The sequence below is a fragment of the Manacus candei genome, unplaced genomic scaffold, assembly GCF_025592945.1.
Source record: "Manacus candei isolate 608988 ecotype Guabito, Panama unplaced genomic scaffold, ASM2559294v1 h1tg000067l, whole genome shotgun sequence".
NCBI classification, from domain to species: domain Eukaryota; kingdom Metazoa; phylum Chordata; class Aves; order Passeriformes; family Pipridae; genus Manacus; species Manacus candei.
Genome location: NW_026138115.1, coordinates 10481727 through 10505002, shown reverse-complemented (window position 1 = coordinate 10505002; position 23276 = coordinate 10481727). Strand labels below are relative to the sequence as shown.

The window sequence follows — 23276 nt, the reverse complement described above, 5'->3', positions numbered from 1 at the left end:
CATTCTACTGAACTAAGTATAACATTGCATATATGTGCTGTTTCTAACACAGGGCTCTATTTATCGATATGGCTGTGACAACCCACATGTTCTTCCCTCCCCTGTTTCTTTGTGTTATATGTTAAATAGAAGTACATTAAGTGGGCTTTTCTCCTTCTGTGAGAGCTCTTTGGTATTTCTATCCCATGATGTTCTTTTGTCAGCATGTTCCTTTCAGCTTCTGATGGTTTTGCTGTCCCAGACAGTTTAAAAATTGTGGCAAAACTTTATGAATCTTTCTGTCTTGAGAGGTGTTAGCTGTGTATTGTCTTGCCTTTTATAGACTCCATGAAGAATGCATTCATGTGAGGAGAGATGTTTGAAAATAGGGGTGCTTGAAGTGTGCATTGCAGCATGCACAGGTCTCCTGTCATACTGTCAGTGTCAGGAAAAATACTCTAAACTCCATTGCTGCTAATGAGGAACAGAAGTCTTAGCAAGCAGGAGAGTTTGAACCCATCTTGTTGCAACTCAGTGTGAAAAATAACTTTATTCTTGTAGATCCACACTAATAACCACCTTCTCTGTTGAGCTCGCTAGCCTGACTTTCTAGGGTTTAGGGGTATTTTTTTAATTCGTTTGTTTTTTGCTCCATTGTTACAAGCTCTTCTTTATGGCTCTTTTGGTCCAGGTGCTATACATTACCTTCTATTACACCAAAATACCAACTAATTTGTTGCTAAGTATTTGCCTCTGTGAAGGGAATAGTGCAGTTCCATCAAGTGCACAGGAAGACTAGAAAATGAAGCCCCTGCTGACCACGGATGTGTTGGGGGTGTCTCAGCAATACTTCAATGCAACATCCTGGCAAGCTAATTATAGCAGCTGAAATGTTTCAGTGCATGGCATAGTAACAAGCAGTAACACCCGTCTGGCTGGACTGGTTGCACTGGCTGCAGCTAAGCCTTGCTGGTATTCGCTCTCTCATTCTGAATCCCTTGCCTGTGTTTAATCTGCTGTACTTTAAACACCTGTCTATCTGGAATGTGTGAAATGGCCCTACTACCCATGCGAAGCTATTTGCTCACCTGCTTTGCTTAGAGAGACAGCTTTCAAATAAACAGTGATACAATGTTAGAGAGAAAAGCATGTAAGCATGTCACAATAATAGAGCAGGATTGAGGCTGTAATTCATCAGACTAAATGCATTAGTATCAAGATGATGAGAAGAGAAAATGTGTTAGCAAAGTTGTGATCATTGTTGCTGACAAGCTAAGAATTGTACATAACCTGTTTCATTTACCATGTTGCCCTCTGTGTTTGCATCATTACCATTCTTGCTTCTTTTCAGACAATAAACTCTTTGTAGCCAGCAATTGTCATTGTTAGGTATTTGTATAGTGCCTGGCACAATCAGAACTAAACCTAAATTGAAGCTTTCTGTCATTGCAATGAAGAAACTTAAAATTTTAATTAAAGTCTACAGAACACAACAACATTTAAGGGTGAGGTATGGGCACCAAAATGACACCTAATGCTGTTTTCCATATAAGGTGGATAGCACTGCCATTACTAAACTTGCCTGATATGTCCCACTGTAAGATCTTGTCTTAAATTAATTGTAGTGTTCTGAAACATCATCTATTTGGATTCATATTTTCTGTGTTTATTGTTCAGTGTTCAGAACACTTCAGGCAAGATGAAGTATTCCAGACAAAACCAAGGCTGGATTAAAAAAAATATTTTGTGCATTTTAATATCTGCAGAACTTTTAGTTTAAATCTCTGGATCTCCCATGCTTTGAAATAGCAATTTGGAATTTAAAATTTTGTCCGAGCTTGATTGCACAGTAGTTGTTTGAAAAGCTTCAAGTGAAATATACTCAGCAATACCTGCTAGACCTTCTTAACTTCCTGAAGGTTCCCTCCCCACTGAGCATGCTAAACTGAATTTCTCTGTATTTGTATCCCTAGTGTACTCCTTTTCTCCTGTGTTCTCAGTGACCTGGTCCTTGATGGTTTGGGGACTTGTCTGACTTCAGTACAGAAGGAGTGGGAATTCTGCCACGGTGTGGAGAACAGCTAGGACAAGGAGGCTGTGAAATTTGTGCCTGAACATAATTTGGGAGAAGACACTGAGAACCATTCAGATGAAAGAACAGTTAGCAAAAGGAGTGGACTAGGGAGGGGAATAGAACTAGAACCACTTGGATAATAGGATATGTGAGGAATTAAGAATGGAAGTGTGGAAAAACAGATCAAGTAACTACTCCTGTGGAAAGTTTCAGGCCTGAAATGGTGTGTCTCATAGGCCAGAACTAGTAGGGAGGACAGTGCTGCAAATCTGTTAGAACAAAACTGTACTGAGAAAAACAAGGAGAATGACACCTGACATGCAGAAGCTGGAACTGACTAGGTGAGAATAGTGACACACAGGTGAGAAGAAAGAATGAGAAAAGACTAGAGCTGAGAAGAGATGAGATGAAAGTGGATGGCTGCTTTTGGAGAAGTGGGCAAAAGCCAAGTGTGTTACTGCTAGAATTTAATTCTGTCCAGAACTTGATGTAGGAATTAAGGATTTCTGAACTTACAAAATGCTTAGGTGCTTGTACTACTAAACCACAAAAGGAGTGACAGCCTACTTCAGTTGCAATGTTGGTTCACGTTCTGGAGTTCAGTGAGAGGATATGAGGTCTGTAATCCTGAACAAGTCCATTTTAAGTATGAGTGTAGTTATTTAATGAAGCTGGTTTGTACTCGTTCAAGTACAAATTCTAGTAGAAGAGCATTGTTGAGCTATGCTGAAGTTACACCTTTAAGTGACTTAATAACAATCACCTCTGAGATCTGGAGCAGGTGCAGGGCTAGTTGTTAGACTCTTCTGTCTGTGTCCGATGTTTCATTGGCTATATGCCTTTCAGTTGCCACCAAAGTGAGGAGGGCCAACATAGGTAAGTTTTGTTTGCTGTTTGATCCTAGTCTTGGTGCAGAACTGGGTGTTTTCACTGCTAAAAAGTAACACGTGATCATGTAATTAAAGGGAGTCATAAACTTAATTCTGGCAGGGCTTGACTGGGAGGCCTTTACAAAGTTAGCTTTTCAATGTTTGTAGTGTTTTGTGACCTTCATTTTTTTTTTTCCCAAGTGTAAACCATTACACTGCTGTAGTAGATCCATTGTGTTGTGTATTTAGGCTTTCTTCAATATATTAACAGATAGCATCTGCCTGCAGTTTGGTCTTTCAAGAAGATAAGCAACTCAAGAAGAATGCTCAGAGAAAGAAACAGATACATATTATACGCTTAAAAACTCACAGATAACTTCTTTAGAGCTTGATCTAGCAAACATACACCTAATATGATTTCAGTATGTTTACTTGTGTGAACAGTTTGCAGGTGGTTGTGTGGGAAGCTTCTTTTGTGTGGTTTTGAATTTTATATCCAAGGTACATATGCTTTTGTGTTGTGCCTGTATGTATGTATGTATAGGGAGGGGTAGGGAGAGGACAGGTGCATGTTGTTGGCTTAGTTACACAGCTCATGATGACTGGAGAATTAGTCTGGTCTCTGCTCAATGTAGTATGAGCTTCTAGCTTTTGATTAGTGCACGTGGATTTAATTTTTTCACATGGCAGGAACATGATGTTGCTTTCTTACTTTGGGATTTTTCTCCCCTCTTTGTTCTTCTGTGAATGGAAGGGTTGAATTTTCATGCTAGCATTTGAATTCATTTCAAGCACAGTGTCTGTTGGTGTCATCTCTTCCACTGCTTTATGCAACTAGCACAGGTTTTTTGCGTCTGAAAATTTCCCTTTTCTAGCAGTTTCACTTTTTTAGTAAATGCTCTATCCCATTTACATAGTGATGCCTTTTGCTCTTTTCTTGGCTTTTAATTGTTTCTGATAGTTTGTTTGGGTTTGTTTTTGTTTTGTTTTTTTTGCCTCTTTAGTTAACAAACCTGAACTTGGCAAGTGGAGCTATAAGCAAGGGGAATGCAGCTGCCCCACAGAGCTACCGGTCACCACTCAACAAAAGAGGGTCACTGTGGGCTGTTCAGTCAGACACTCATAGAGCTGACAAAAGATCTGTCTCTTCAGCAGTCAGGTAAGTTAAAATTGCTGCTCTAGCTTTTGGAAGAAGAATGCAATGCACTCAGGAGCTCATTTGTAATTTGTGTTTGGCTTCTTGCTTAGATGCTGCAGTGTGTCCAGAGAAGAACAGTGGAGCTGGTGAAGGGTCTAGAGTACAAGTTTGAGGAGTGGCTGAGGGAGATGGGGTTGTTTAGCCTGGAGAAAAGGAGTCTTGGGGGCAACACAATATTGCTCTGTACAGCTGCCTGCAAGGAGGTTGTAGCAAGGTCTCTTCTCCCAAATAACAAACAATAGGACAAGAAGAATGGCTTCAAGTTTCACCAGGAGAAGTTTGGATTAGATACTAGAAAAAATTTCTTCACCAAAAAGGTTGTCAAACATTGGAATGGGCTGCCCAGGAGATGGTGGAACCACTTGGAAGTGTTTAAAAAATGTGTAGATGTGGCACTTAGGGACATGGTTTAGTGGTGGACTTGGTAGTGTTACGGTTAACAGTTGGATTTGAGGATCTTAAAGGTATTTTCCAGCATAAACAGTTCCATGACTCTATCTAAGAGCTTAGTAATCGTTCTTCTCAGATCTGGAAACTAGGCCTATGATAATAGTTATGTTCCCAAAGCTGTCAGGTGAAATAAGGACCTGGATGAACATGTAGGCTGAGAGGGAAATGTCTATCTTTGACTTCTCTGCATCTGTAAGTTCAAGTTTGCTAGTGTTGAGACATATATGCAGAATGCTGCAAAAATCTCCACTATGTCCTCATCTTCATGCTTTTTCTGTGAATATCAAGTTTAGATTGCTCAAAGATAGAACAGCATAGATAGAGCAGTGTTTATTAGATTTTCTTTTCCAGATGGCTTCTTTATGCTCCATATGAATTTTGGACGTTGGAATTTATATTTATAGCTAGTATGCTCATGGGAATCAGGGCAGAGGACTGTGGTTCTGCTGTAAAACCATTCGTCCTGGGATTGAAAGAGTAGCAAGATTGACTCACAGGAGTCTAGATCTTGTAGACTAGGAGCAAGTCAAGCTTGCTGTGATAACTAGGCTGAATACAAGCCCGGAACTGCTGGAGATTTGAGTTCTTCCTTTACCACTCCAGTAAATATTATTTATTCCTTTACCTAAGCTTTCATTTTTGTCTTTTAAAACAGAATAATGAAGCAGAGCTTCTCCAGCACATGAGTTTAGGACTGGAAAGCACCGTACACATGAAAACACTGGTTCTTGTCATTGGCATCTGAATGCTGCTGAAAAATGGAGGGAGGTGAGAGAGGGAGACACACAGTGCAGCAGGCATGTGACCAGAGTGGTCATCCTTTCCCACAAGGGTCTTTCAGTAGGAGAATTGTAATGGGATTTGGAAAGCTCAAGTAAAATTGTTCTTATTCCATCAGTCACTGCTTTTCACCCTGCCTAAAGAAGAAGAATGTGAGAAATGAATTCCTGGCCTGTTTCTGTTCCAGGACAATGTTTGCCTCTGGGATTTAAAGTTATTGAGAGAGGTGGTAGTGATTCTGCTCTTGGAGCCCAGCCAGGCAAGCTATTACCTAATCCAAATAAAGAACTTATCCAATAGGTGTAAACTGCGTTTTCTTCTTACACGGCTTGGGAGAGCAGCAGCATGCAGGCTGTCCTAGAGCTTCCGTTCTTTTTCTTGACTCTGCTTGCACCTTTTCATGGACTCACAGATATAACTGCAAACTCCACCATTTAATGCCCAGAACTCTGCTCTGAATGACTTTCAGGGCTGTGCCTCATCTAGCATTGTGTGCATAGTTTAATGCTTGTAGTTAAAATTTCTGTTTTATTTTCTACAACAATCTGAAAATGCTTCAGAATTTTCCTGTCACAACAGATAAAAGATTCCATCTTCAAACCTTTTATGAATCATTTAGTCTTTCAGTATTTCAGTTGCTCTGGTTTTTGTCCTCAGAGAAAGTGACAGAAAGATGTCTTAGGACTCTTTATTGAGTTATTTTATCTTTATGGATGCTTTTATTGAATGGCCAGAATACTGGGAGTTTTTTGTAAATCTGGAAATGAAAAAAAAAAAAGGGATTCTTGAGGCAGTGCTGGATTACTTGGTCTGTGAACTTTTATTTTATGAGAGAATTCCAAAAAGAATATCAAGGTCGTGAAATATGGAGATTGCTATCTTGTATTGTAAATGCCTTTTTTGCTACTTGATTAGTTACATTGGAGCAAGCAGTTCATGGAGGGTCATCTGATGGGTGTCAGCCTGTGCTCAGTGCTGGATAACTGAAGAAAAGCTTTCTGTTTTGTTCCATTAAGGTTCTGGTCTATCACTTGCAGAATTCAGCAAGGATGAAAATGTTTTGTAAATGGTTCTCTTATCTGGCTTGCAGTTGGCTCCAGTTCAAATATCTGCCTCTGAAATGCAGTCCCTACAGTTTTTGTATGACTCTGTGGTAAATCTAAGCCATTTTAGTGCTGCTGAGGTTTGTTTGAAAATTTTGGTCTGATGTTTGCAATCTATAGGAGTTGGACTATTCTTGTTGACAAATCTTTCTCGCCTTTAATACCCACTCTCTGAGTACTGACTTACTAAGTGTTTCTCAGAAGGACTCCTTCTTTTGTTGAATTCTTTTGGCTGTATGAGGTGAGGTGCCAAATTAGTAGTCCTATTGCCAAAAGGCAAAGGACATCTTGGGTTTGTAATATGGAGACACAGAACAGTTCTGAATATGTTAAAATGTTATTTTATAAATCTACACTGCTGTGCATTTTGAGATTTTTTTGTCACTTTCTATAAGCATTGGTGCTATTCCCACTCAAATGATGGCTTAGTCTTTTGCTGCACCTCAAACAAAGAAGCCTGCAGAGCTCTACAACAGGTGAGATGTTCCAAGTTGTATGTGGGCTTACTTTTGACTACTGTAACATGGCTGTCAGCATCTGCCACATTTACTGCAGACCTGCCTTTGTTGCCCTCTGTACCTCATTGAATTTATGTCAAATCTGTTTTCTCCCACTCTAATCATAGTCCTGTCTCAGTGCCCTATTTCAGTTCTGTCTCGATTGAGTTCTCACTCAATTATTTGGGTAGGGTTGTCACCCCCTCACATTGTGCTGTAAAGGCACTAAACGTGATTACATGTTTTGCAGTAGAATTATTTAAGGTTGCCATATATTATTTTTATCACAATTTTAATAATGTAATCTAAGGACCACAAATATGGAAGTAATTCCTCATTATCCAGTGAAACTACCAGTCACTGAAGCCAAGACTGTACTAGAACTGCTCTTGATAAAACATTATCTTGAATGCATAATAAAGGTAAAAAATCAACTGTTTAAAGAGTGAAGCTTGTTGATTCAGAACATAAACTAAAGTACCTGTTGGCAAAGTGCTGCATAACCCCTAGTAATGGGGACAGAGGTTACTTGAAGCTTCTGGCACTGGAATTTGCAGCTGCTATGCCACTTGTTTTTTGAAAAAGACAGTGGATTTCTCCTCCAAGAATTACTTCATTTACTGCTATGGGTACATGTACGACACGTTCTAGGTTTCAGATGTTCTGTTCTGATCATACTAAATATATATCCTTTGGACTTGTGAGGAAGAGTCCCAGATGTCTTTTGAGAGTTTTTTCTGCAATGGTGTATTTGGCTTCTCTAGTTTCATTGAATCTTTGAGTTTTGCCTGAAAGACCCCAGACAGCAATCACAGGCTAATTGTGTTATATATGTGTTGCCTTGTAGTTCTGGGTTGATAATGACTTTTATTCTCTTCCAAATCATTTGTTTTGAGCTCCCTGCAGTTTCTTGCAAAGTCGAGGCTGCCTGACTGTTGTCCTGTGCTGCATTTGCCAAGTGTTCACAGCCTGTTTGTTTGCACAGCATCTAGGTGTAAGGTAACTTGGAGGCTGTGCTGCAGGGATGCCTCTGGAGGAAATGAAGGGGGAAAGCAGCAAGCACTGAGGAATACACAGTAAGCCCTCAGTTCAGTTTGAGCGAACTGCGTTGACTGTAACACCTCCCTGGCTAAGCAGTACAGAAGTGCCAGAGCAGCAGCAGCCCAACAGCACTGAGTCCAGCCCTCTGCTAGCATAGCCACGTGTCTGTTCCTGTCTCCCCATAGTGCTTGTTCTCTTCCCTTTTTGCTTACCTTAATACCTAAAGTAATTCAATTTCTTTATTTGCGGCAGAGGAGTATTTGAGGGTGGGTACAGTGATTTTTCTGTGACCTCTGTCTGCATCACCTCTGCAGCTCTGTCATGATGACACTGCCTGCGGTCCTTGAGAGGCAGCACTTCTGAGAGCTCTGAATTTGGAGTTTTCTGTTATTACCTTCTGCTCAAAGGAGGTTTGAGGAGGGCAGGCAAAAAATAGAATTACTGCCTGTATGTTCTTGCAACTCATCCTGTTTCTAGTTTGTGCATGTTCTTCCTCTACTCATGCAACCACGAATATTTGTGCCTGTAACAGCCTTCTCCTTCCGCAACAACCTCTTATCTTTTTTTTTTTATTTTATTTCCACACACATATTCCAGGGTCACCAGTGACAACTTGTTAACTGTGGAAGTGAATTGACTGACTTAAACTTTAGAAATACATGACTTGCCTTGTATTTTTTTTTCTATATATATTTTGGTCACACTAAGGAAACTTGTGATGTCAGGGCCAATTGCTCTCCATCCTGCTTGGAAATCGCCCTGAGCCTCAGCACCACGGATTGGCACAGTCCTGCAGGATCCCTGCTTCCCACAGCTAGGCCTTGGCTCTGACTGTCTGGAGCCTCCAGGAGAGGAAAGGCAGAAAGCTCGTGACTTGCCCAGACAGTCTGAGGCCTGGCCCTGCAGCCTCAGCTCCCCAGACACGTTGAGTCGGACTTGGCTGGCAGCCGCTGCACTGTTACTTTTCCGAAGTAATAAGTGAGATTAATCACAGGACCCTTTCCAGCAGCAAAAGGGGGTTTGTGCTGCCTGGAGGGAGACTATAGGAGCCAGTGCTGGGGCTGTGAGCCGGAGGCGAGAACTGGGGCCTCGCAGCAGGGCAGAACAGGGCACCAGTGGAGTTGTGTGAGTGTGGACTCTGCTCAGCTGCTTCTGGGAGGCTTTGCTGGAGCTGTAGCCTGGTGCCTCCCTTGGATGGGCTGTGGCTGAGCACAGAGGCCACAGTGTCTGCATTACCTGTATCTGCTGGCCTCGGACAATTACGATTTTTGCAAATAAAAATTTGAGGGGGGACAGGTTTCTTTTTGACTACATGACTTCCTTTCAGAGAAGAGATGAGGATCTTTCCTACTGTTCCAAGCAAACAGCCCATATTGACAGGTGGATGGGAGTGATGGGGGTCTTGTGCCTTCCCCCAAGCCAGTACTGCATAATGTTTTTGGGTTTTCTCATTACAACTGCCTCCACAAATTGACCTTATTCTAATGTAAACATAGGATTTGCCATCCTGGACTAGGCTACTAGTCCCTCTAGTTCTCATATCCTGTGCTTCAGAGCAACTATCACCAGCATCTTCAGTAGAAGTTCAGAGAGCGTTCTGATGGGCAGCAGGGAAATTCCCTGTCTGGAGGAAAACTTGATTTTGCCCTCCAACGGCTAGCAGCTGGCTTGTAGTTCTCACAATACTTTGTTCTATGTAGTCTGGTGTGGATATTGTTGTTAATCATATATTTTTACTTTCTGCAAAAAATATAGTCCTGTTAAGCTGTAGCAGTGAGTTCCACAGGTGAATTTCATATTATACAAAAGTTTCCATTTTTAATTTTTCTCCAAAATTTGCTGAAAGTCTCTGTACCTATAATAAGATTACATGAAGGCAAACAGAAATGCTTGATTTATTTTCTGCACTATTTATCCTGTATCTTTCTATCATCTCCCTTCTTGTTTGTCTCTCCTAAACTAAACAGTCCCATTCTTTTCAAATTCTAAATGGAAATTTTCCCGACTCTCTAGTAATTGTCTACCTATCTTTATAGAGATGACAAGAAACGAAAATAGTACATCAAGTAGGAGTAAAACATTAATTTCATGTAAGTAACACTAGTGTATCTTTATTTTCTAACTCAACTTACATATACCAATATCTTGTTGGCTTCTGCCCATGCTAAACACTGAAATTTTTATTAATATGCACTTGTTTCTCTTTGATTATTGCAGTAAATGTCAAACTGAGCAACAGGTATAGGCAGTTCATTTTTGCAGTTGTTTTTTTTCTTTTTCTTTTTTTCCATTTCTTCAGTAGTGAACTCTCCTTTTCCTGCTTCCAGCTGCCACGGGTGGATTTTGTTGACTGTGATGAGTTACTTGCAGTTTTCTGTTCTATTAAATACCTAATTCAATATAGAACAAGTTGAAATTTTTTAGTGTCTTGCACTACTTGACTCATAATCTCCTCCTGTTATCCCTGATTTCGAATGTCTCTGAAATATGCTGTGTAGGTTCTAGGTATTTCATGTTGCAAAGTGACCAGCAGATCTGCTTTTCCTCTGCATTTATTTAAACCTCCAATTCACCATTAAAATAGTTGTTTTCCAGAGTGGTATTCAGAGGGTTAATGTGCCTGTAGCTCTTGTGGGGGAGATCTACTCCGCTGCTTATGGCCTTCTAGGAATGAGGGGACCCTGTAGTCTGGTGCTCTGTGGGAGTGGCTCTGGCTTCAGCAGCCTCCCTCTCTAGAGGAGTTCTGAAAGGGTTACAAGGGAGCCTTGGCTGTTTCTTTGAGCTATTTGGAAAGGACGGGCCTCAGACAGCTTGGCAGGAACCTGGGGCCCTGTTTTTTCCAGCCCAGCCCTTCCTTCTGCACAGAGCAGGGAATCCCACGAATGTCTGGTTTTTCCCCCTTTTTAAAATCTTTTTCTAATAATATTTTTATCCATCTGTGACTCTTCCCCACACAAGGATCTCAAGCTTTATCCATTGATTGGCCTTACAGGTAGTGAGGTGTAAATGAAAGCTGTGCTACCATGCCATAGCTGTTGGAATTAGTTCACATTGTGCAGCTGAGAAGGGCATTGGGAAGGTTCCCAGAAGAGTGTCCTTTCTGGCATTGATCTTAGGGCAGGTCCATCTGGCCTAAGAACAGAGGGATGGAATGGGCCCATCTTTGAACTGTGCTATTCCCATGGGTCACACTTTGAAATCTCAGAGCTGCATGTTCCGTATCCTCCCTACCAGACATACAGAATGCTGCTTTGTAAAAATGGAAGTTCCCTTTGTAAGCCAGGCTTATGAAAGGCAAGATGGGGTTAGCAACTCTTCCTTCATTTGCCTCATGCTCTCCAGCACTGTACTGAAGTTGAACTTATTGTGAATATTTTGAAGGTTTGCAGGTCTGCCCTGTACCTTTTCACCTCAAGAAAATGGAGGTGTCTATAGGCTAGTGTTAAAGGGAAGTTTGATTACTAGTGAGAGCAAAGGTCTTAAACAGCTATGTTGAAGACATCAGTATTGTGCAGCCGAGAAAGAGAAAGTAGATCAGGATTATGTTGCTATCTCAGTAAGCCTGTCAGATGCTGTAAGTAGGGTGTGATCTGAGATCCATGTAGAAAGCCTGCCCAGAAGGCAGCCCTCATGTGGGGCAGTTCCTGGACAACCCTCTGAAGTCAGCAGCCAAAGGGCCTGGAATCAAGCTCAGCTGAGTTAAGAGTTTCAGTGACCAAGTACAAATGCCACAGCAGGAGGTAGCAAAAAGGGCCAAAGGGGTTTCCTTCCTGCTAGGATTTGTTTTGGAGCTACCTTCCACTGTACAATGGAGTTTCCACCACCAATGCACATTCGTATTTTCCATCCAGGCCGAGGTCATGCTTTAGCTTGACTTGCTCAGGATGAGCATGGCATTCTTTCTGGTGTTTTATACTGTGATATAAATGGGAATTCCCTGCAAAAGCACAAAAAAACCCCTTTCCTATCCCTGAAAGTATTAGTGGGCCTTTCCTGCGAAGATCCTGCTTTTACCTAATTTTCCCCAGCTTTCAGGCTGGTGAAGTTTTGTAGCTGACACCAGTTTCTGAATTGCATTCTGTTGGCTCCATGTCAGTCTGTTATTCTCCAGGGTTTCTCTGGGCTGCAGGTATCAAGCAGCAACTGTTTGTGAACCATGCAGGGATCCACTGTTTAACAAAAACCTCTTTTGAAAAAAGGGGAGGGGAAAATGTAAAAAAGTCGGGATTATTGCAGTTTCCCTATGTATTTGGTGACAGCTCTGCTTGGTGATCCTTTTTACTGTCTCATAGATGTATGTATATTGTGTAATCTGAAGATGGGTCAACCAGAACTCCACTGTGGAACACCAACTTTTTGTTTAGGGAATAGCGTGACTTATAATAATGAGTACTGTTTGTGGTTAGTAGTACTTTCTGAGTCTTTACCCAACACTGGATACTGTCAGCCATTGAGTAATTTGAGCAAAATGCTCTGAATAAGAGAACTTTGGTTGGTAATGAGCAAGAAAGCATTTTAGTCACTTAGAAAAGCTTGTTATTGGATTGTCCAGAACCAGTACCAATTACAAAGATTTTGAAGTGCACTGTTAAAGCTAGGCTATGCAATGTCAGGATGGAATACCAAGAATCTTTTATCAAAAGCAGGAAAGTTATTTCTAGGATTTCATTCTGTAATAGTAGGTGAAAGATATCTTCTTTAAAAAAAAAAAGGGAGGGGAGAAGGAGCAAAAAAAAAGTAGATAGTGCTTAATGATGCCAGTTTCCAGACATGCTCCTATTGCACACATTGCATTTTTATTAACATTTCTTATCCAAGTACTGTTCACAGCAAACCAGGTGGGGGGCTACCAAACCAGCCTGGCTAATCCAAATCTACTTAAAACTGGCACTGAGACAACAACCTTTAGTAGAAGGAGTTTCAAAGTAAGAGAACGTTATCAAAGACATTTTTTGTGTTCCAGCTGCTGGGTGGTTGGGCACTGGAACAGGCTCCCCAGGGAAGTGGTCACAGCACCAAGCCTGCCAGAGTTCAAGAAGCGTTTGGACAACACTCTCAGGCACATGGTGTGACTCTTGGGACCGTCCTGTGCAGGGCCAGGAGTTGGTCTCGATGACCGTTCTGGGTCCCTTTCAACTCAGGACGTTATATGATTCTATATTGCTTGACTTCTTTGCTTGAATTTCTGACTGCATCTGGTTCAGTAAGTGTCTTTTACTACCCTTTCTGTCTTTCTGCAATCTGGCTTGTCGGATTTAACTGAAAAGTTAGTCAAAGAAGATCTGGCAGTGCTGTACATGCTATTGGCAGCTGTCTGTCAGAGGTGCTTAGCCTGGGCAAGAGTCATCCTTTGGAGCTAAAGGGCTATGACTTATGTGGTCCAAATCTTTTGTATGCGTAAAGAATTCTTTATTTGCTTATTGTTGGAAAAAAAAATTAGAATCTTCTCTGTGAAGAGTGTAGCCAAGCTGGGCCATGAATGTCTTCAGTGTTGAAAATATGAGATTTCTTCAAAATTCAGCTCAGAAAACTTTCATGTTTGGTAGAGCATGTGAAAAAGAGGAGGAAACCTCAAGTCTTGGACCATCTATTTCTTTTTCGATATCGGGATAAAGGTGCTGATGAGTAAAATGAAGATAAGCTGACACCTCTTAGCATTTTGAAAAGTTGGAGATGCTGAGACTTGAAAATGAGTAAGTTTAGGAATTTTGTTTCTTGCTACTGGTACTTAGATCAGAAAAACTTTTCAGTCATATTCTGAATTTGAAATGAGAATTTTTCGTTACTCATTAAAGACAACATACTCCTTAGTGTAGCGACTTCTACCTCCCATGACTGTTTCTTAAAAAATCCCAAACTGTGGTGTTAGAAAAAGCTTGAAATAACTTGTTAGAAAGTGTTCTGTTCAATAAATTTCTCATCTTGGCTCCACTAGACTCTTGGGTGTAAGATTCTTTGACAGTCTCCTGATGCTAAAGATTTATTTCTCTGTAAATATCTCCTGGTGGATGATAATTTGAACAACAATGAAAGGCTTTCCAATTCAGGCAGTCAACATGGCAGAGAACACAGTCTCATCTTTTGTGAAGAAATCAACAAAGAAAACAATGTTTGTGGAACGTCTAAGCACAGGCTCTTGAAATTCTCAGCCCCAGAAGTGATTCTTCATGGACTTCTCTGCTTTTAAAATGTGATGCCTTGATAAACACATCTCTTTCCAATAAAGAACTTCATATGATATATCCAGAATATTTTCCAAGAGAATGAGATTTTGTTTTCTACTGACAGTGATCCCACTAGCCTTCTGTTTTCAAAATTCCTTACTGAAAAATTAAGGAAGCTTAGAGTTATCCCTTATGAACAGTTCCAAAAAAGGATTTCTATAAAGATTTTTTGGAAAAGCTACCTTTCATAGAGTTTGGTTTTGAATATTGACAAGTTGCTTATCGTTCTTCAAAGTTGAAAAGCCTCAAGAAGGAGCTGTGTTTAATGTAGAATTAGTTTCATTAAAAACCCACAGAAATAATAACTTCATCTGTTATCCAAGTTCACAAATATTTTATTTTTTATTTTTATTTATATAAATATACACATATAATACATTTTAAAGTATTAAATAAAATAATAAGTACTAGTAAAATAATTTTGAAAACCCAGTTTTACTAATTGGATTATTCTGGTATATTTCAAGAAACTTGGATCCAATACATTTTTACCCATTTAAATATTTTGTTTTTCTGTTCAGGACATTGTTTGCGTAACTGATTTTGTTTTTTTCAAAGGTCAGAGTCATGTTTTCATTTGTTTCTGAAATTTCACTTTCCTGCTGCTGGTAGTAACCCGAATGATTTAAATATGAAAGTATCCTATACTATCTGTGTAAAAAGAACAAAATTTATGCACCAATTTCTAGGTTGTTTTGAGGTGCAAGAGACAGAATGTGATTTATGTAGTGCAATGGTTTTCTTTATTGATATTTTCTAAATAGGAAAGGAAAAGTTAACATATTAGGATTTCTAAAGCATTGCAGAACCTGAATATGAGTGCAGCAAACATTGTGTTGCTGAGAAGCATTTCTGTGAAAGGGAAAAGAAACGTGGTGCTGGATATTTTGCTGTTTGCATGTCTCCCTCTGAAATTATCTAAATTCTTGATATCATGTAACTTCAGTTGTGAATTGTCCTGATTGTTGCTACAAAATGCACAGTTGTCTGGGTATTGTTTGTCAAAATCTCACTCTGGTCTTTATGGTGTGTATTGTCAGGTAGCAAAACTAGGTAACAACTACTCTTGTCATTTAGTTTCAGGTTTTTTCTAACACTATTACTTTTATGTGAGAACTTGCTTACTGTCTTATACTCCAGCTAGTCTCAAGAGCCTTAAATACAGTACACAACATAAAGGTTAACCTCTTAGCAAATGTTACTTGAGCCTTCTGGAGGTCATGTTTGGATCCTATTTTCTGTACTACAGATCAATTTTTCTGTGAAATGTACCAGTTGTGGCCTTTGAGAAAAGTCTACTCTATTTAGAACATTTGCTAAAACATGAAAGGCATCAAGTATAAAGAAACAGTGTATAATGTAGATTTCTCGGTGGACACTGTTGTTATTGTCCTCTCTTGATGTGCCTTATCTATGCTAGGAGGGGAGTCTTGAAAGTACATTATTCCACAAGTGGCTGGAACATTTTAGTCTGTCCTTTTAAGGGTTTAGCATCTGCATCTTTGATGTGCTCAGGCTCAGAATTACATGCAATCACTTGATGAAATTCCTGAGGTAGTGATTCCATGGTTCCCATCTGTGTTCCTGAGTCTGGGAGTTTCTGACTATTTATACAATTTTCTCTGTACTCATAGGAAACAATTCCATTTTGGCTTCAGAAAAAGGGATTGGGTTGGACTGGAATATAGGATTGCGTAACTTTTTTTCATGTTTAACCACAAATTCCTGTGAAAGCTATTGCACTTCCTCTGAAGATACCTACTCTTGGCTTTTGGTTTCTGGAGTCAGTAGAAATATTCAACACCCATATACAGTCCAAAAGACCTAGCAATTGAAAGGCTTATCCAAAATCAGTCATTAATGAATCCAGCAAAGTTGAATCCCTAAGGAAACAGCACCATCCCTGCATTCATATTCTTCTCAAACCTCAAGGAGAAAAGATGGATATCGTATGCAGTTGGGATGACCATCCAGGCTGGCACAACTGCATCATAGACTCTTCTGTCCATACTGGAGGAGGAAATGTGACAGATATGGGTGCCTGTTCAAATGGAGAGAATCTAAAAGCTTTTTCTAGGTGCTGCAAATAAAACTAGTGCTTATAGTCTCTACCTCCTAGCCTGCAGTTGTAGGCAGATAGAAATGTCATGTAAAAGACTTCAGGCACTGGGTGATCCAAGTAAGTTTTGTGCAACTTGAACATCTTCTGCAGACAAGGTCTGACAGAGAGGGATCTTTTAACAAATACTAGACAAGTCTGGGAACTGCCTTTTAGAGTGTGCTATCTCATCTCTTGATACTATAAAATATAATTATGGGAACATCCTTTTACTCATCTTCCTCTAATGACAGACTTTGTCTGTCATCAGATTTATCAGTTTCCTGAAGAAAGATTTTATTGACTCAGTTTACTGCGGTCACACAAACTTTGTGTTCTCTGTGTTTAATTGTGTTCTGTCAGCTGGTCTGCTTGGTCAGCACGTGTGTTTCTGCCCGCTGGGGAAAGAGGAGAGAACTGAGTGATTTGGGACTCTCCCATGATTTTCCACTGCACCACCTGCCTCGGAAGTGCCTGCAGAACTGCCAAACATGCTGAAGTGGTTAAGTGTACCAGCTCCTAAAGAAGCTGAAGGGGAGGAGTGATTCTTGCCTGATGGGTGTTCAAAGGGAGCTGAGACTTTGATGTTCTGTTTTAGCAGCTGCCAGGTATTGCTGCCTTCAGCCCTGTGCAGCACTTGTGCCCCCAGCCTTCATGCAGTGTATTCTTCTTTACACTGCCAGAATGGAGAGAAGGAAATAAAATAAATTTAATTAAGCCAAGAACTTGGGCATTAGCAATAGTGTTGTTTTGTTATATTTTACACTTTGAGTTGTAGTGCCTTGTGCCACGTGTCAGTGAAGCACCTTGCACTTGCTTGGGCCTATTAGAATAATGAATTTATTTCACTTCAGTTTTCTTTGCCTTTCTCATTGCTGCTTTCTTACCTCTTCTACTTTGTCTGCTTCCCAAATAATCATAGTAATTTTGATCTTTTGTTCTGTAATGCCCACATAAAATGGGCAGAGATTCACATCTGTGGTGTCCCAGAACTCCTTGCTGAGTCTAGAGGGACTAGATCATCTTTCCAATGGGGATTGAGAGAGACAGAGAAATGTGGCTAAACTAAGGCTTCATATAAAGTCTCTGTTAAAGCAGGGACAGACCCCACTCTGCTATATCTCATGGAGGCAGAAAGCTGGGAACTTCCCCTTTATTCCCTTAACTCTTCTCTGCCAGAAATAAGATGGTGTAACTCAGTTTATTCCACTAATATTGAATTTCTTTATGATAATATGAACTCCTCTGTGATTTTTCTTGTTGAAACATTGGATTACAGGAAATGCTGGAAAGTGAGCTTTGTTTTCAGGTGCAGAGGTAGTTAGATCCCCATAGTAGGAGTGCAACAGGGACTATATCTGTATAGCTTAAAACAAAAGACCAGCCAAAATCATTGTAATCTGGAATGGTCTTTTCTGGCAAGGCAGTATGCTTCTATGGTATTAATCCTTGGAGGACAAAGTGTCAAAAAATGGGGAGATTCTTGCTCTGCAGTACTAGCTTTTCCAGGTAAGGCTTTATAAAAATAGAAGTCTTTGCACTCTTTTCTTGTAGTTCTTTATAATCGAAATCTGGTATGTCACACCCATTTCTGGAAGCAATAGAGGCAGACAGATACATAGGAAGTCTTGGGAAGGAGTTGGCACCATTTATTTTCCTTTTTTGTAGCAGTGCTGACTATAGAATTTCTAAAATATTTTGTCTTTTCATATTAAAAATCTATAACATCTAAATCAAAATTAAACCTGCCATTCAGCTCTGAAGTTAATTTTTAGGCTAGATTTTAGCTATCATCAAAATACAGCATACTTGTTCTTTTCTGAAGAGTAGTTTTCTGCAAGTAGGGGATCTGTGGAAGATTCTTAGAAGGAACATTACAGACCTGAAAAACTTCTGACAGTTTTAGCTTGAGAAATGCATTGCTAGTAATTCATGCTACCTTGGTCAAAATAATGAGCACTTCCATAAAGTATCTGTTACCTCTAAGGAAGTTGGATGGAGTGAAAAATAGCACTTATCTTTTACAATACAAATACAAAGCTTTGTGACCATCAGTGAGGCTTGCAGGGATTTTAAGAAAATCAGCTAGCACCACAACCCTGGTATTGCTTTGGTGTCAGAGTGCCATGCTGCTCTTAGGATGGCTGAAAGTCTGTATATCATGTTTTTTCTGTAGTGTCTATCTGCGGTCTCTGTATAAGTAGCCTTTTTTTTTTTTTTTATTTCCTGCCATATATATGAGATAGGATGGTCTTGCCTATGTAGCATATACAGTTACTGGGTCAGCTTCTTCAATAGGTAACAACTCGTGCTATTATTGTCCTCTCTCAGTGTAGCTGAGCATATTCCATCAACACCCCCCAATTATACTTTATGTAATCGTTTTGTTATAGACTTTAGAAAGTGTGTGCTGACATAGACGCAGTCACTTCTTCCTCTTCTTTCTCTAACTCATTGTTAAATGTTCAGGGAGCCACAGCAGGTGAGTGGATCTTTTTACAGGAGGAGGAAGTAAAGGAATTTTTTTCTTAACTCCAGCATAACAGAACTGTAAAAGGAAACTGAGGAGGAAAAAATGCCAGTTTAAAAGGTAGATCACGCTCATTTACAGTCTATTTCATGTTATACATTGTTACCTTATAAATCCACTTGAGGCACAAGGAAAGCAGAAACTACCCATACATACAGAATTGAGTTTATAAAATGGGTAAGATAAGAATGCTAGAGGCACCTCCTTAGTCAGCATATAAGTGCTGTTGGGTCCAAGGGATTGTGTAAGTCTTATCTTTTTATCAGGAAACTAGTTTAGCTTCATTACATTGGAGCTAGGTTTATAAATTTCAGTTGTGTAAGGGAAGAGGTCTCTTGAAGACCTTTACTTTGCCCTTTTGTCAGTGCTTGGGGAATTATTCAAAAACAAGAGACTGTTAACCACAAGCATACAGCCTCACAGCTAGGACCCAAAGAAGTGACCTTCAGTTCTTGTTTTGTATTTTTGTCTTGTTTAACATCTAGTCTAGATTTTATACAGCTTTAATTGTGTTATTGAATGGTAATGCAGCAGATGCATCTTATTGGTGTCATGCTGCTACTCTACCTCCTTTACCTGGAACATTTATCTTAATATGACTCTCAGATGACTCTTTCCACAATCTGTGATTAAGTCAATTTGTAGATGCTTTCTCTGGAAGTGCTGAACAGATTCTAGCCTTTCCTTTATATATTATAAATGTAGAGCTGTTGCTTCCTTTATGAAGTTCTGTTATCTGGGGCTTGAAATGTACAGACAAGGTGTCAGGGAACTGTATATTCAGCATGCATTGTTCCTGCAGACAGACCATCTAAGCTGCCAGATTTATCAAGTCTTCTCTGAGGCTCTCATAAGAGGGTCTTCATCTACCACATACAAAGGTGATAGGTCTACTGAATGTCAAGCAAAGTTGGTTGCTTTCTTGAATTTCAGTGCAAATTTTTTGTAATCTAGAGGCTTGACACGTTCTTTAGAGGTTTCTCTGCGTACTCATATTTAATGTTTAGACAACGAACACCCAGAGTTAGGTGCATGAAATGTCTCTACTGTGTGGTCATATGGAACTAAAAAATTCATTTGGGCCTCCAGTGGAGACCTGGACAGCACAACCCTGTGGGTGTCCTTAAGGCCCTGTGGTGTCTTTTGGGAGGCTGATGGTGGCAGGGATATCTAGCTCTGGGCAGGGGCAGTGCTTTAAGTACTATCTCCCATCTCATGAATCCTAACCCTGCAAAACTCAACAGCCTGTTTTTTGTTTGTTTGTTTATTCTTCTCAAGTGCTCTAGATTTCACCAGTTTAGCCCAATTGTAACTTTCCACTTGCCTCTCGGGACTTGGAGAAGGAGCCTGAGTTGCTTTCTTTATTCCCCATTTTCTTATTCATTGGGATCTTGCAGCTGCTGCTTGAGCACAGATAGCAAGGAGCACCACACTCTGGGAAAGCCTGTGCTGGAGGAAACTTAATGGAAAATATGAAAGAGAAAAAATGTGTTTGATGGACTTTTAATATAAAAAGGGTGAAAAAAAAGAAAAGGAGGAGGGGGAGATTTATTCACTGTAATAGGAACCAAATGTTGTCTGGGACAGCAGCTATGCTCTCACTCTTTCCCTGTAAACTTTGTGAGTGGCTTTTCAAAGGAGTCATTACAGGGTGCGGGGCTAATTTAGTGGTCCTGAATTAACCCCTGCCTCTCTAGGCAGAGGTAAGGAATATGGGTTTGCAGGAGAGATTAATGATTTTAATTACGGACCTGATCATGAGCATATTCTAGACAGATAGCAGTGACCATTTACTGTTTTTATCCTCATGTGCTACTGCTGCTATCCACCCATAAAAAGCAAAGTCTGCTTGCATAAAGCACTAAAAAAGGTATTAAGTCTAGAAATAAATAAGCACATAAGTCTGTTCCAGTTTGGTTTTTAATATACTTGTCTACAGTGAAAAAGTAGGAGAACATAATTACAAATCATGTTCATCAAGTTGATCTGCTTGATCCGTGTTAAAGTTTTACAGTGGAACCTCTTTAGTGAGGAATACCTTTCCCATCGCTAAGTGGTGCAATACTGCATCTAAGTTTCTGGTACTTTGAATTCTGTGGCGTGTGTATATTCACCCCAGAAGGTCTGCCTGGGCTAGGACAAGTGATCAAATTTAAGATGGCACTTAACACATGTTCTAAGTTGAATGACTTACCGTAGTCAAAAAGGATCTAGACAATCATCATATCATGGCTAGGCTTCATGAATGAAGATTTGGGAAAGGCTCTATCCACATTTGTTACAAGCACATTGGTGGCTGAAAAGGCCAATACGAGATAGACATGTCCGATTGCAAAAGGCACAGCAGAAAGACTCCTTAGGTGGTATATTCTGCAAGGCACGATTCTTTCTGTGTTGTCTTGTCTCCTCGAGAGTGATCCTGTGTGTGTTCTCAAGAGCATCAGCAGCGTTATAGATGGTGTGTCTCCAGGCCTCCTGATTTGAGGCCAGAGTAGACCAGTTATGGTGATCAATATGGCCAAGGCTGAGATGTTGTTTCAGGGAGTCCTTGTATCTCCTCTTCGGGGCTCCTCTCTTGCGGCAGCCAGTGGCAAGTTCACCATAAAGCAGGATCTTAGGGAGGTGGTGGTCCTTCATCCTGGAGACGTGCCCTGCCCAGCACAGCTGCGTTCTCAGCAACATGGCCTCAATACTTGTGACTACTGCTTGTTCTAGAACAGGTGTGTTGGTCATATAATCTGACCAGTGGATGTTTAGGATTGTACGGAGGCAGTGCTGATGGAAGCGTTCTAGGAGACGCAGGTGGTGGTGGTAGATGACCCATGATTTGGAACCATATAAAAAAGTAGACAGCACAATGGCTCTGTAAACACTGATCTTGGTACTTTTCTTCAAGTGTTTATTACGCCAAACTCTTTTATGGAGTTTTCCGAAGGCACTATATGCCTTTGCTAACCTGTTGTCTATCTCCCTGTTGATCTTACCATCCAAGGAGATGAGGCTACCAAGGTAATTAAACTGCTGGACTGATTTGAGCTCTGATTGGCCAATGGTGTTATGGGGATGATGGAAGACTTCTTGACGTGCAGGTTGATAGAGAACTTCTGTCTTCTTTAGGCTGACTTCCAGCCCAAAGAGCTCAGCAGCATCTGCAAAGCAGGATGTTAAACACTGCAGAGCTGCTTCTGTGTGGGCCACAAGGGCAGCGTCATCAGCATAAAGCAGCTCCCGGATAAGATGATTTACAGTGAGGTAAATTCATTGAGTCCACCTGCTTTGTCTGAACTTAATTAATTAATTAATACTTTAAGATTGGGAGTGGAGTGGTGTGTGCATGTCCGAGTTAAACAGGTAATCTTCCCCAAAACTTCCTTATGAGAGCAAAATGATACCAGATCTCTGTTTTAGTCTTGCTGTTAAAATATTTTGGCAGGCTCTGACTGTATTTGCAGGTGTGGAAATACATGCACCACAAGGAGATGAGTTGGATGCTTTTGCTCACATCTTTGTTTCTGAATAAAATGAAGTCAAAACCACCTTCTACTCAGTAAAGCTCACCCCTGTGTTTGCACTAATTGAAGGTAGAAAGGGTATGTGATTTTGTTTAGATCACTTGGCAGAGATATGCTCAGTTGCCTTCATTGCTTCTCCACTGACCTGATGAGCCACAGTAGGACGAAGACACTGAAGTTTGCAGCCAGCTGGCTGTTGTTTATCTTCTTGATTTAGCCTTTCTGCTAGTGAATTTCAAAGCTGCCATGTGTAAAGAGAAGAAAAAAAAATAAAATGTTTACCTGCCAAGTATTGCTCAAATTACAGAGACTGACAGTATTTTGTAACTGGCATGGTGCCAAGGATGGTGGGCCTGACAAAAATTGGCTCCAGTAAAGTGTAAATATTTCATTTAATTTGCTGAGACTGGCAAATTTAGTGCTTCTGAAAGTAAGAGGTTGATAATGCCAGCTAAATCCAGGAATGGTAGAGATAGGTTAGGTCTTGCCTGCAGAGGTTTTTCAGTGCTCTATAATTTCTCACCCTGCCCTTCCCCTGCTAGACTGTCACAAGGCTGTTTTGATGCACCTCATTTCTAACCTAGCACGTTAGACATGAACATTCATGACCTTGTCTGTATATGGAGACCTAAGATGTAAAATGCACTAAATTCCTGATCTGCATTGCCTTGGTTATAAGAAAATACTTCTGTTCCAAAACCCAGGGTTTTCAATGGCAGGAAAGCAGCAAGTAATTTTCAGAAGCCAGGGAGCAGGAAATAAATTATACAGCAACATATACCAGAAAGAAGGAAGCCCATGAACTTTGATAGTACTCGTAGAATAAAGTGAAGGAGCAAGAAGGCAGTGGGCTTTCCTTGTATAGCCATAGTGCATGCACATCTGGAATAATAAAGTGGAAAAACTTCACAGAAAAGCAAT

At 40.4% G+C, this 23276-nt stretch overlaps 1 protein-coding gene across 12 annotated transcripts in view; it reads left to right on the top strand.

The window, feature by feature from the left end:
- The window catches only part of TTLL5 (tubulin tyrosine ligase like 5), a 137319-nt gene that overhangs the window by 79048 nt on the left and 34995 nt on the right, over positions 1-23276 (top strand). For 10 of the 12 annotated variants that reach the window (XR_007907607.1, XR_007907608.1, XR_007907609.1 and 7 more), the window contains one exon: positions 3927-4081. The exons of 1 other annotated variant lie outside the window; for it this stretch is intronic. Coding sequence is in view for 7 of the 11 variants with exons in the window: in XM_051806737.1 (XP_051662697.1) it covers positions 3927-4081 (155 nt within the window). In the remaining 4 variants the exon portion in view is untranslated. Of the gene's footprint in view, positions 1-3926; positions 4082-5225; positions 5339-23276 lie in introns of all 12 variants that reach the window. One more of the 12 variants, XR_007907610.1, reaches the window with a different exon arrangement.